Source organism: Amphiura filiformis, chromosome 11 (genome assembly GCF_039555335.1).
Source record: "Amphiura filiformis chromosome 11, Afil_fr2py, whole genome shotgun sequence".
NCBI lineage: Eukaryota > Metazoa > Echinodermata > Ophiuroidea > Amphilepidida > Amphiuridae > Amphiura > Amphiura filiformis.
The window spans coordinates 33594741-33608455 of record NC_092638.1 but is presented as its reverse complement, the minus strand read 5'-3'; the positions used below and the strand labels follow the sequence as shown (position 1 = coordinate 33608455).

Genomic DNA, 13715 nt, shown 5'->3' with positions numbered 1-13715 from the left:
ATCCCATAAACATTGGCTAATGTCAACGTATGTGTGCACGTGGCATCACTTTGCCATGTTATTTATGGCAGAAGAGGCATTTTGAAGGCTTTTATGTCTCAGACCGGAAGTAACCCCTTAATGACCTTTTACCCCAAATAAAAAATACCACGTATACACTGAGTAACATCAATTCATGAGTGAATGTACCGTCTCTGTGCTATATTTTTCTTGGCTGATAAATTTTTTGAAGTTATTTCGTTTTATACCGGAAGTGACACCTTAATGACCTTTGACCTCAAATCTGTGTACACCCCATAGACACTGGGTAATAACAATGCATGTGTGTAAGTGGCATCACTCTCCTACGTGATTTGTGGGAGAAGATGCATTTTAAAGGTATTTCGTTTTATACCGGAAATGACCCCTTAATGACCTTTGACCCCAAATAAAAAAATACCATATATACATTGGGTAAACGCAATTCATGTGTGAACATATCATCACTCTCCTATGTTTTTCTTAGTTTATACAATTTTTTGAAGATATTTCGATTTATGCCGGAAGTGACCACTTAATGACCTTTGACCCAAAATATGTGTATACCACATTGACACTGGTTAATAACAATGCATGTGTGCAAGTGGCATCACTGTCCTACGTAATTTGGGGGAGAAGATGCATTTTAAATGGTATTTCGTTTTATACCGGAAATGACCCCTTAATGACCTTTGACCACAAATAAAAAAATACCATATATACATTGGGTAAACGCAATTCATGTGTGAAAATATCATCACTCTCCTATGTTTTTCTTAGTTTATACAATTTTTTGAAGATATTTCGATTTATACCGGAAGTGACCACTTAATGACCTTTGACCCAAAATCTGTGTACACCACATTGACACTGGTTAATAACAATGCATGTGTGCAAGTGGTGTCATTGTCCTACGTAATTTGTGGGAGAAGATGCATTTTAAAGGTATTTTGTTTTAAACCGGAAGTGACCCCTTAATGACCTTTTGACCCCAAATAAAAAATACCACATGTACATTGGGTAACTGCAATTCAAATGTGAACATACCGTTACTGTCCTATGTTTTTCTGAGCTGATAAAAAAATTTGAAGGTATTCCGTTTTATGCCGGAAGTGACCCCTTAATGACCTTTGACCCCAAATATGTGTACACCTTATAGACACTGGGTAATTACAATGCATGTGTGCAAGTTGCGTCACTGTCCTACGTAATTTGTAGGAGAAGGTGCATTTTGAGTTGAAATCACGTTTTTGACCCCTGTGACCCCAGCATGACCTTTGACCACACGAGTTTCATGTGACATGTAGGGGCAAGGTCAATGATCATTGTGACGAAGTTAGGTCAAAATCGATGTAAGCATGTGAGTGCTAGAGCAAATGTAATGGTTGACAGAAGAAGAAGAAAGAAGAAGAAAGAAAGAAAGAAAGAACCTGTAAGAAAAAAGACACAGCCGTGACTAACGTCACGGCTGTGTAAAGACTAGTTTGCGTCTGACGTCATCTGTCAATCAAACTCGAGCACGGTGTGTTTACAAGTGTCGTGATGATGTGAGTTGATGGAACGCGGCGATAAAACCGGGCGCCTTATTGTTAATTTTGCACCTTCAAACATACAAACCATCTCAAAAGTTAAGTCTTTATAGTAGGAAACTTTTTTTCGCGAATGCACCATGCCTTGAAAAGTTGCTTTTTGCCTTGTAAAAGTACGTAATCGCCATTTTGTGCTATTCCTTTTCTCCGATCGGCACCAGATAAATCGGCCTTCCATTTACGCGCTATTAACCAATCAAGGATCGCAGGGAATTTGATTGACAGCGACGTCAGACGCAAACTAGTCTTTTTTTTATCTCTGTCTTCAATTATAGGCCTCAAGTTATGAAACACACGTAGCTCATAAATATAGGCGCTGGTGTGTGTTAAAGCTATACAGGGTAAGCAGGCATTTTTTCTTCTAATAGCGTTATCTTGCTGGACAGGTACATCCTTTAATTCAGATTGTTAAACCAAAGAGAATGCCAGGATTTTAGGTAAGTTCTAATAATAATCCTACTCGAAAACATCTTTTGGATTTCAAAGCTTGTAGCCTACATGTGTAGCTTTTTTTGTCTCTTTTCTGTGAAGCGTATCGAGGCTCAGTTTGCATAATGCGCTATGTAAATTGCATTATATTATTTTATTATTATTTGTTATTAGTATTTTGCATTTTGATTAACATTTTTAAACAGGATACCATTTAACTTGATATCAGTACATCAGCTGTGCACTTTTATCGAGCTGCAGCTAGTTGGGTAAGTGACAATTCCATAAAATGAATTCACTAGTTTTTAATGAAAACCTACGTTTATAAACAAATCAAAATAGTTTGTTTTCGTATCAACATTTTACGGAGATAGTAAATATATGACATTTTAGGCACCTGTGTGCATAATATGCAGTTTGTATGCAGTTTTTTTAAAATTCTGATTAACTTTTTTATTAAAGATAATAATACCGTTAAAATTAAACAATATTATGGGCTTAATTTTAGTTATATTAAATTATTTCCTCAGAGTAACACTGTGTAAAAGCTCATGTGTCTTTAGATATCATTACATTTCTGGCAATAAACGTAAACAACTAACCATCTGTAGAACATTATTTTATGTATATAAATTATATTGAAAATCACATTTCTGCATATTATGCAAATTGCTGCAGACTAAAGTGTAGGCTATACATTGGGGTTTCTGTAATATTGTGACAAAATTTTGATTTCCTGCGATAATTGCCGGTTCCGAGATATCAGTAGGAGACACACATTTATGAAAGGTTGAAAAATCCGTGAAAATCAGTAATCCAACACAGATTTTTCACGGAATTTTCAACCAGTAACAGATTTTTTACGGAAAAGTGTCTCCATGCATCTAACTGCCGGTTAAGAGATTTCAAACATTTTACACATGGAAATTATTTGTACTATACTAATTAATGCAGTAGAGTATGACATATGTGTGACGTGTATTCCAGGTTTTGAAGCAAAAAGACAACAATATGGGCACTGTGGATTATATGTTTGCATCAACTTACAACCAGGGACTGCCGACTAACCATGACGAATTGTTCATTCTATATGATCAATGGGCAGATTCTTATGACCAGGTAACTCTTCCTTGCTGTGTAAAAAAAAATATCTTTGCTCTTGGAAAAGAACACATAATTTTATCAACATTTGGGTTAATGTATGTATCCTGCGTATTTGGACACCTCTTTGAATCTGATGCCATCTCTATAAGTATTTAGCATTGTTTAAATATTAAAGGCCCATTCAGCGATTTGCTCAGCCGGCCGATCGTAGAAATCATCTTTTGGTACTTTTGTCATTGACATAAACTTAGATGTGCTAACATAGCCTGCTAGTGGTTCAGTCGAAAGCTGTCTATTTAAGTCATAATTTTACATGAATCTGTAATTTATATACTGACATACAGTATATAATTTAGCTACATGTATTTGAATGGGGCTTCAACTTTGTCAACACTGCTGTTTTCTTCGTTTTTTGCCAAATGTTTCACTTCAAAAATGCCACAATGACAATTTTAATGACTTCCCAACAAACAGAAAAACGTTTTAAAAACGTTTTAAATAAGTTATATTTTGGCTTTTGGTTTAGGTAAAAACGTTTTAATAACATTAAAATGTCGGGTTATATCAGAGAAGGTGTCTTCTCTGGTTATAAAAAGGTCATGATAGCCTTTTTTAAACGTTTTGTATGAAAACACACTACAACAATATTTTTAAATATTTTCAAAAAATGTTATTGTAAACTATTTTTATAAACATTTTTGCCAAATATTGTGTCAATACTTTTAAAATAACATTATGTTAAAATGTTTGAACCCAGCAAACACAGAAATGTTCTTAAAATGTTTTTTTAAACCTTTTAATAATATTTAAATGTCGGGTTATACAAAGGTCATGAAAACGTTTTTAAAACGTTATTGAAAATATTTTGGGCAACATTTTTCGCAAAATATTTTTTCAACCCCAAAATAACATTCTGTTTAGAATGTTTTGTATCAAGTTTTCAAGAATGTTTTTGGAATGTTATTAAAACGTTTTTATACCCTTTATATAACCCGACATTCAAACGTTTTCTGTAAAACATTTTTGTTTGCTGAGCAGTAGATTATCAAAAAATGCTTTTTAAGGATATGTAAACGTTTTATACTCTTAATATACCCTTTATATAACCCGACTTTTAAACGTTTTCTGACAACCTTTTACAACCTTTTGCGAATGATGTCGAAAACGTTTTGTGTTTGCTGGGTTATCCTTCACTTTTAAGCAATTTACAAACAATTATTTTTTTACACTTTCGCTGAATGTTCTTAATTATGGTATTAATGAAGCTATTGGGTGTTTGATAATATTATTATCTGCGAGATTTACTATATGTTGGTTAACTTTTCAGGACTTCAAACGATTTGGCTACAACGGACCTCAAGTTGCTGCAAGTATACTTGCTAATCACCTCCCAGACAAGAATGCCCGGATTCTCGATTTCTGTTCTGGTACCGGTTTGGTAGGCGAGCAGGTAGGGGTAGTGTTGGTTTGATATATGATCCCGTGCATGGATCGTAACAAAAAATGCTAAACCATCATCATTATCATCCTTAACATGATCTTTTTGTTGAAAGTACTGATAACTGATATTGTAAAAAACTTGCTAAATCTAATAGCAATTTAAACGTAATCATGAACAGTTAATGTTTACATGAAGTAAAATTCATCGGCCTATTAAACTTAAACCTTGTAGCACATACGAACCAATTTGCTTACTTTTAATCATTTTAAGTACTTTTAAATTTAAAAACAACCAAATTAACTTATTTTAGTTTAATATGTTGATTTGCGATCCGAATCAAGCATATCAGTATTTTGTTCTCTTATCTTAACTTTTAAATGACATAGAGAAGAACCAACAACAACAAAACTAGAACACATTTTTTATGCTTCTTTCTTGATATTTCTCTTTGTCGTATTTCAGCTTAAAACTCATCAATTCATTAACATAGATGCCATTGATATGTCACCGAATAGCCTCAAAGTCAGTGAGGAAAAACAAGCTTACAAAACACTGATCTGCTCCGAGATTGGTTCAGATCCTTTGGATATCAAATGCGGTAAGTCTAGGCTCTTTGCTTCCGGATTATGTGTCAAGTTATCTTGATCGCGCTAAAAATTGGCGGGAAATTTTTGAAGAAAACATAACACAAAACAAAATAAAACTCCTTCTTTTCATTACAAAATATAGATAAATAGTTTTGACGTTTATTCATTTTAAAAACATTTCATTTATTCCGAGAATTCTATGTATTGTTCTGTAATAAAATCTTAATTTTAAATCATTTGTAAATTTGAAATTGAGGCTATACATACAAATATCTGTCCTTCTTGTTCCCACAAAATTGTCCATTAATTCACTTTGCCATTTACATTTATCTGTAGGATAAAATATTATTAAACAACCTCGGAATAATCTACATGCTTTAAATATTTTAAATAGTTTAACAACACTTGCAAAAACAAACAAACCTGACAATTTTTGAGCGACAGGCGATCGATGCTTCACTTTGAAGCCATACCGTAAAACCTCGTCTACAAGCATATAGAGTGTTTTTGATGAAAGCTAAATCAATACGAAACAGCAGTAACTGTGCCAATTAATGCAATACATTGGACGTACAATAATACTTGTTTGTGTACGCTTGTTTCGGTAATTTATTTGCTCAAATTCCATAATGTTATGATTTGGTTTATGAAGAGCGCCTGGGTTAATTAAGCTGTCATCAAAAATACTCTTTATGCTTGTAGACGATGTTTTACGGTATTGAACGTTGTCCATCAAACTGTTATTTTGTTACTCTTTACTCAAAATTCTGAAATAATATTACAAAATAAATGTTAGGAAAGCTTCTATCCATTTAAAGCTAAAATAATTAAAGAACTCGCACTGGCTATTTACCGCGGAGTTTACGTCTGAATACGGCACAATCTCAAACGCGTCGCTTTTCAAAGAGATACATTAGAATGTATATTCAATTTCTACACAAAGTAACGCGCGTTTTGGAAATAGAACAACGTTTTTGAATCGGTAATCATAAAACAGATAATTGTGGATTATGCATTTCAGATACATATGATGGATTAGTGTGCTGTGGCTCCTTTGTTCCTGGTCATCTGAACCAATCTTGTTTTCCGGAGATGATAAGAATTGTTAAGCCAGGTAAATCATGTTATTGATCGTGTTATTGATCTGTGACAGATACCGTAAAAACTCGATAGTTAGCATATGTGCTTACTATCGAGCACTGTTAAAACATGCAAACATGAAGTGCCCCACCCACAAAAGTGTAAAGGGGTTTGAGCAAATCATGGAATGCACATAGTTATATATGAACAAGTAAACCTGCAAATTCGTGTCTCAAACTCATTAGCTCAGTTGGTAAAGCGCCGGACTTTGGCACAATGTCATGTTTTCAAAAGCGCTCGATAGTAAGCACATATGCTAACTATCGAGTTTTTACAGTAGATCATCTTTCTTCATTTTTTACCTGTTTACCATAAACTTCCTACGCCATAGATGTAGTAGTGGCTTGTGATTTAATGCAGCATTTTCTCTTTTAGCTATTATAACAAAATCATCATACATGAATTTCCTGTTCAGAAACATGTTAAGTTAAGTTTCGGCGTCTGTTAGATGTCTTTATCAAATTTGAATTTGAATCTTGATTACACAAGGGTGCATCGTTACTTAAAGCCATGATGTGTGATTTGCACATTCCAGCGCCTGAAATGCCAATCGTATTATTATCATGATTATAGGCGAAGCTTCACGCAGCTGGGATGTACACAAGACGTAATACGAATAGCGATACACACACACAGTTTGTGCGTCAAGACGTAAGACGAATAGCGCGCGATATGCGTATACACGCCGTACAGTCTATACGTCACTGATTCAATGATCACATGCATGAGAAATCTTTATCCAACACTCGATCGGTGAACTCAGAATAAAACTGGAGATCTCTGGTTTTATTATAAAATGTTTAATTTTACTGTAATTAAAGCACTTTAGGCTTAGTCTTTCACAGGGCACTTATGTACACCATTGGCCAATACAATGGTGCAAAAAGTAGAAATTCGAAAAAAAAAAAAATCAGGCCGTTGCTGTGGAGTAAATCACACATTGTGGCTTTAAATACAATAATTAAATGATTCATGGGCAAGGCTGTTACCTCAAACACAAAACTACTGTTTGAAAACTGGTCAAATAAACATATCGTTATGATAGCAGACAACAAAGAGCAAACCTAGCAAATTTTATTCAGTGCAAGTAAAGCGAATTGACCAAGTAAAAAGTAAACTTTTTGTAACCCTCTCATAAAGTCCTGACTAGTGCTATTTTGATTCAGAAAATGAAAGTCAATTCAAGCAGATTAAATTCTTATTTGTAAAATCATTTTAATTGCAATTCTGGGTAAAAAACACATGTGCCTGCTAACGGTCAAAAAAATTTTATTGCATGAGGTGAAAGGGCTTTGGTAGTAGGTTACAAAAAGTCACATCAAAAATTCCTCCGGAGCTTGTTGCCATAGCAACGGCAGTTTTTATGATTTTCGTGATTTTTTGCTTATTTTGGGGTGAAAATAAGGGAAAATATGTACTTTTCTGAATTGCTCCTGACTTTAAATGTGAGGTCACATTAAAAAAGTAACCTTACCACCATAAAGTATTGTCTTTGTGCTTTCCCCAGATGCAAAAAATATTTCAATAATATTTCCCCATGTGCAATTTTAGGGCTGGGCAACATTGCCAATTTAGCACTTTTGAAAAATGCAATTTTACCCTATCTTTGTTGGTACTTGGGCAGACTTGCCCCTTCCAAATTTGGTAAAAAATCTCTGGGGCTATTTGACCTGTAAAGCCAGTGTTGCCAGAAAGTTTGATAATTTTCAAAAATGCATTTTTCAAAATAATGCATTTTCTACATATTTACTCATGTAACCTTTAATACCACCAACTTAATTGAAATATTTGCACACTTTGCATACATGATTAGACACACACTGCAACGTAAGCAACACTTTGAGGCTGGGTTCAAGTCCTGTCCTGCAAAAACCGGTATTGCCAGAAAATCATATTTTATTAGTCCAAATTTCCAATTTGTGCATTTTACAATTATTTATTCAATTAATTTTATAGTATCAATGTTAGTTGAATATAATGTGCATTTAAACATCATCTGATACAATACAGGTTCAGACACATGGGCGAGTTTCTCGACAGGTGGCTTAGTAAGCCTTAGGCTTTGGCGACCTACAGGATACTAAGCCTACTTTTGACCCACAATAGTAATTTTTACATAGACATTTTTTTGGAAAATGATATATGCACCTTAAAAAGTGTATCAGCTCACTAAGATGGACGTTTGGATCAAAAAAAGTAAATCACAATATTTTTCTGTGACCTATTTTTACCTATGACCTCTTGGAATTCATAAGTAGGCCTAAAATGCAGGTTTTTAATGATTTTGGTCATTTTGGGCAAAAATGGACCCTTTTTAACCACCATCACAAACAGGTTTTGAAACTTAGGCAATGATGGTATTGCCAGATTATATGACAATTAATTTACCCACAGGCTTACCCGTAATTTTTGAGTTCGTCAAACATGCGTGCATTTGTTTGAAAACGTAGCCATGTAAAATTAATGATACGCACAATAATATAAACTTAAAACTCCAATGGGGGCATCAATATTGACATTTGCATTATTTGACACCCTTATTGAATTTCTCTCCTAAATTAAGACATCCGTTCTGATACCATCAATTTGACTTCTACTTTTACGTTGATACAGGACCTGTTGAAGATATACTTGTCCAGGGTGGAAAGGTAACATCACATGTGTTCACATCGAAACAACCGTGCAGACAATATTTACCATGTTTACAATGCAAATAATAATCCAACTGGTGAAGAAGCTAGTGGGTCATGATAGGCTGTTGCAATTAAAACACTCCCTATTTTCCCGATTTCCCCTTGTTTCTAACACAATCCTCAAGATAATTTTCTATCTGTATGTGTAGGCCTATATGCTATCAATTTGGTTAAAAATTGTCATTCCAAAAGTATCATGGTATGATCATTGGGTGGAAGGAGAGCAGTTTCATATCCCCTGCCAAGACCCCGACGCGGATTTGGGGGGAGGGCAGTGGGCCCGGCCCCTCGTTCCGGCTGCCCCCCCCTTTTAAAAAAAAAAGGAGAGAAGAGAAGAGAAAGGGAAGGGGAAAGAGAAGAGAAAAGGGAGGAAAGGCGATTATTTTAGGCATTGCTTGAAGGCGGGTCCTCGTCCTAAAAGCATGTGAAAATTACTGCGGGCCCGCCAATATGCAGGGCCCAGGTGGGACGGGAGGGCCACTCCATTTCGTACATTTTTCTCTATTTTTTCTCAAATCCCCCTCTGACTGCCCTGGATCCGCCACTGCCAAGGCCACATCATTTCACATTTCAGATGGGATAGACCTAAGGGGGGGGCAGCTATGGCCAGCTATGGCTGCCATTGAGGTGTAGGAATGCATGAAATTGGATTCATCTACAATATAGCCTCGATTCTTTGTTAGCCTTGTGTGACATGTTTCGCTAAAAATTGTGTAGATGTATTCTATACGAAAGCCTGTTGAGTCAGGTTTAAAACTCATCATTCTCATAATAGATTACACAAAATATCTGATATATTTACAGGCTAGATCACACAAATTATGTCTGGAAAATGTACTTAAACCATTGCTATGACGTCTATTCATTACTGAAGATTATTTTCTACGAATGAACACTTGATACGTTTATATGCAAGAATCCACAGTTTTAGAGCGTATTGTTAGTATAAAGCAATGGTTTAAATCAGCGAATACACTTGAAACTGTTATTCCTTGATACGAGTTCACTCGGCTATGCCTTGTGGATTCGTAATCAAGAATCAGCAGTTTCGTGTATTCTCATTGACAGGATTATCATAAAGCCTCAAATATTGTTTGATTGGCATAACATTTTAAGCTATTAGGAGAATTCAAAGAGATGCCAGTTTACAAGGAAACTGCCTTTTACGCCCATTTTTTGCTAATTTTACTGGGAAATTAGCTCTATTTCACAGATATTTGCTTAAAATGAGCATTAATGGTCGTTGCCATGGAAACTGCATACTTGTTGAATTCTCTCAATAGCCTAAAATTAAAGAAGCCCTATTTATCAATAAAGTTAAGTGTAATTTAAAACTTTTGTAATGCAAAAATTGCTAAAAATGGTAAAAGGGTCCATTTTTACCCAAAATGAACAATATCATTGAAAACCGGCATTTTAGGCCTACTTATGAATTGCAAGAGGTCATAGGTCAAAATCATAGGTCACTTTTTTGATTTAACATCCATCTTAATAAACTGATACACTTTCCAAGATGCATTTGTCATATTTCAAAAAATGTCCATGTAAAAATTACTATTTTGGGTCAAAACTAGGCTTTAGCCTATAGTATCCTCAAGGTCGCCTAGGCCTAAGGCTTACTAAGCCACCTGTCGAGAAACTTGCTCATGTGTCTGAACATGTATTGTATCAGATGATGTTTAAATGCACATTATATTCAACTACCATTGATAGTATAAACTTAACCGAATACATAATATTGTAAAATGCACAAATTGGAAATTTGGATTAATGAAGTAAGATTGTCTGGCAATACCGGTTTTTGCAGGACAGGACTTGTCCCCAGCCGCAAAGTGTTGCTTCCGTTGCAGTGTGTGTCTAATCATGTGTGCAAAGTGTGCAAATATTTCAATTAAGTTGGTGGTATTAAAGGTTACATGAGTAAACATGTAGAAAAATGCATTATTTCGAAAAATGCATTTTTTGAAAATTATCAAACTTTCTGGCAACACTGGCTTTTACAGGTCAAATAGCCCCAGAGATTTTTTACCAAATTTGAAAGGGGGCAATGTCTGCTCAAGTACCATCAAAGAGGAAATAATTCTGGGTGCTCAAGCAAAATTGGTTTTTAGACTTCAAAGATAGGGTAAAAATTGCATTTTTTCAAAAGTGCTTAATTGGCAATGTTGCCCAGCCCTAAAATTGCACATGGAGAAATATTATTGAAATATTTTTTGCATCTGGGGAAAGCACAAAGATAATACTTTATGGTGGTAAAGTTGCTTTTTTAATGTGACCTCACATTTAAAGTCAGGAGCAATTAAGAAAAGTACATATTTTCCCTTATTTTCACCCCAAAATAAGCAAAAATCACGAAAATCATAAAAACTGCCGTTGCTATGGCAACAAGCTCCGGAGGAATTTTTGATGTGACTTTTTGTAACCTACTACCAAAGCCCTTTCACCTCATGCAATAAAAAATTTTTGACCGTTAGCAGGCACATGTGGTTTTTACCCAGAATTGCAATTAATGCAATTTAAATTCAATTCTTCTCTAGTTTAAATCATTTTGATTAAATTCAAATTCAATGCGTTGAAATTAACTGCTAACCAATTTCAATTCGCAGCATTTAAATTCGATTCATATTCAAATTCAATTCTTACCACCAACACTGATGCATTTTACCGGGCATAATGAGGGAGGAAGCAGTTCAGGGAGGAAGTTTAAAAGTTGACAATACACGGACAATGACATAATGGTAATACATGTTCATTGGGCGGGAAAAACCTCATAATGTACTTCTTGCCCTTGAACATGGATGAAGCAAACCATTCAATATAAAGTCTACACTTACAAGGCTTTATCCATTTTCAAGGGCCAAAAGTAAATATGGGGTGTTTCCTGCATGTACTTTTGCCTCTTAAACATGGATGAAGCAACCTCTTCAATATTAAGTCCACACCTACAAGGCTTTATCCAGGTTCAAGGGCCAAAAGTACATATGAGGTTTTTCCCGCCCAGTGACGACATGTTGCATACATTTCCGATTCAGTGAATGGAATTGAATGTGAAAAAAAATGATTCAATGCATTGAATTGGAATTAAAAAATGGCTAAAATTCAATTCAATTCAATTCCTATTCCAATGAATTGAAATAACATTAGTCCTGACTACGAGCCTAGCCATAATGATTGCGTTTTATATATTTCCATAGGTGGTATTATCGTAATTTCAATGAGAGAAGAGTATCTTTGGACTGCCAAGGAGTTTCAGAATAATCAATTGGAAGAGGCAATTCAAGACATGGTTGCTCAAGAAAAGTGGAACCTTGTTGCCAGGAAACCGTGTGAAGGGTTCTTTCATGACAAAACCGGTGTCACATTTGTTTTCAAAATTCTTGTTTGATAAAACCAAGTTTAAACATGTTAAATGAACCATGTAACTAATGATTATCTGCATCATAATGTGGTTTTTGTAAATTAAACTTTGGGCAGGTAAATAAATCCAAATAAAAAACTCTTGTTTGATAAAGCCAAGTTCAAAGTAATCATTTGCGATGTGTCAAAAGATTAACTTGATTTGATTTGTTATGTTTTCATGTTCTGCCCAAGAGGGGACTACAGAAGTGAAAGATAATGGCCAATAGTCTAAAATGTCTCCTACTTATTCTGTGACTTTCATGGAAATAGCTTGATTCGTTTTCGCGTGACATTGCTATTACTGAAAATGGACGAAAACGCATGTGTGTAATTTACAGTGCAAAGGGACCATAACACATGGATCCTTTATCACCATCGTCCAGCCGCACTGGGCAATATATTGGAGAAATCCTACATTCTTTTATAGGAAATACACCAAATTTTGCACAGATGTAGAGCTTACAATGCAAAATAATTCTTAATATGGGATTAAGTGAAACATATCAATATGACATCCGATATTTAGGTTGAAAAACATACTTTTTATGTGTTTTTTACCCCAATATTTACCCAAAAATGTCATTATTACAGAGGATACAACTTCCTCAAGCATCCTCCGCAGTAAATGTTAATCTTCTTCGTCACGTAGCTGTGGGTTTGCCAATATACTGTGGACATAAATGGATGCTGTGACACTAAGGACGAACCTTTTCTATACTTTTATGAAAAAAACATCTCTGCCTTCATTTCAAATGAAGAAACTCACACACCGCAATAATTGGCTTCAAAACTGCCAAAGAAAGAATAGTTTAAGGTCACTCAAGCGTAGGAAATTCTTTATTCCATAACGGACCGTTCACAAACACTTGTAAGACCTCAAAAATTTCAGACCCCTCCCCCTTTTTTTGACATGAAAATTATGGGTCAACCCCATAGAAAAGCATATAAACTCAATTTTTCCAGGAAAATTTGTGGTCATTTTTTCAGGCCCCCCCCTTGGGAGGGTCAAAAATTTTCAGGGACCCCCTTTTTTGCATCAGGCCCCCCTTACAAGTGTTTGTGAACGGTCCCTAAAAGGATTGCTTCGTAACAGCATAAATAAACGATAGATATCGACTATTTAGTAGAAGTAACAGGACACAACAAATACACTGCATAACATTTTCCAAATAACTTTGTGCTGAACGCTTAGAATTTTACAGATTTTCAAAATAGGTTGCTTTGTCAAAACTTGGAATTCACCATTTTTACGCAATCCTCTCTAACTTCTACTAAAAAAATCTGAGAAAGCTAAATATTTGTAGAACCTAAAACA

At 35.0% G+C, this 13715-nt stretch overlaps 1 protein-coding gene across 1 annotated transcript; it reads left to right on the top strand.

The window, feature by feature from the left end:
• Window positions 1-1750: 1750 nt before the first annotated feature.
• On the top strand, window positions 1751-12594 carry LOC140164756 (methyltransferase-like protein 27). The gene is made up of 7 exons (XM_072188124.1): window positions 1751-2044; window positions 2243-2305; window positions 3024-3155; window positions 4468-4590; window positions 5044-5179; window positions 6190-6282; window positions 12196-12594. The coding sequence occupies exons 3-7, from the start codon at window positions 3048-3050 to the stop codon at window positions 12384-12386; spliced, it is 651 nt and encodes a 216-aa protein (XP_072044225.1). The 5' UTR covers window positions 1751-2044; window positions 2243-2305; window positions 3024-3047; the 3' UTR covers window positions 12387-12594.
• The last annotated feature ends 1121 nt before the right edge of the window (window positions 12595-13715 follow it).

Excerpts from the sequence above, each read along its gene's own strand:
- LOC140164756 (XM_072188124.1), top strand. The coding sequence starts at position 3,048 with ATGGGCACTGTGGATTATATGTTTGCATCAACTTACAACCAGGGACTG. Across the intron at positions 5,180-6,189 it reads TCCTTTGGATATCAAATGCG|ATACATATGATGGATTAGTG; the intron begins GTAAGTCTAGGC and ends TATGCATTTCAG. Across the intron at positions 6,283-12,195 it reads GATAAGAATTGTTAAGCCAG|GTGGTATTATCGTAATTTCA; the intron begins GTAAATCATGTT and ends ATATTTCCATAG.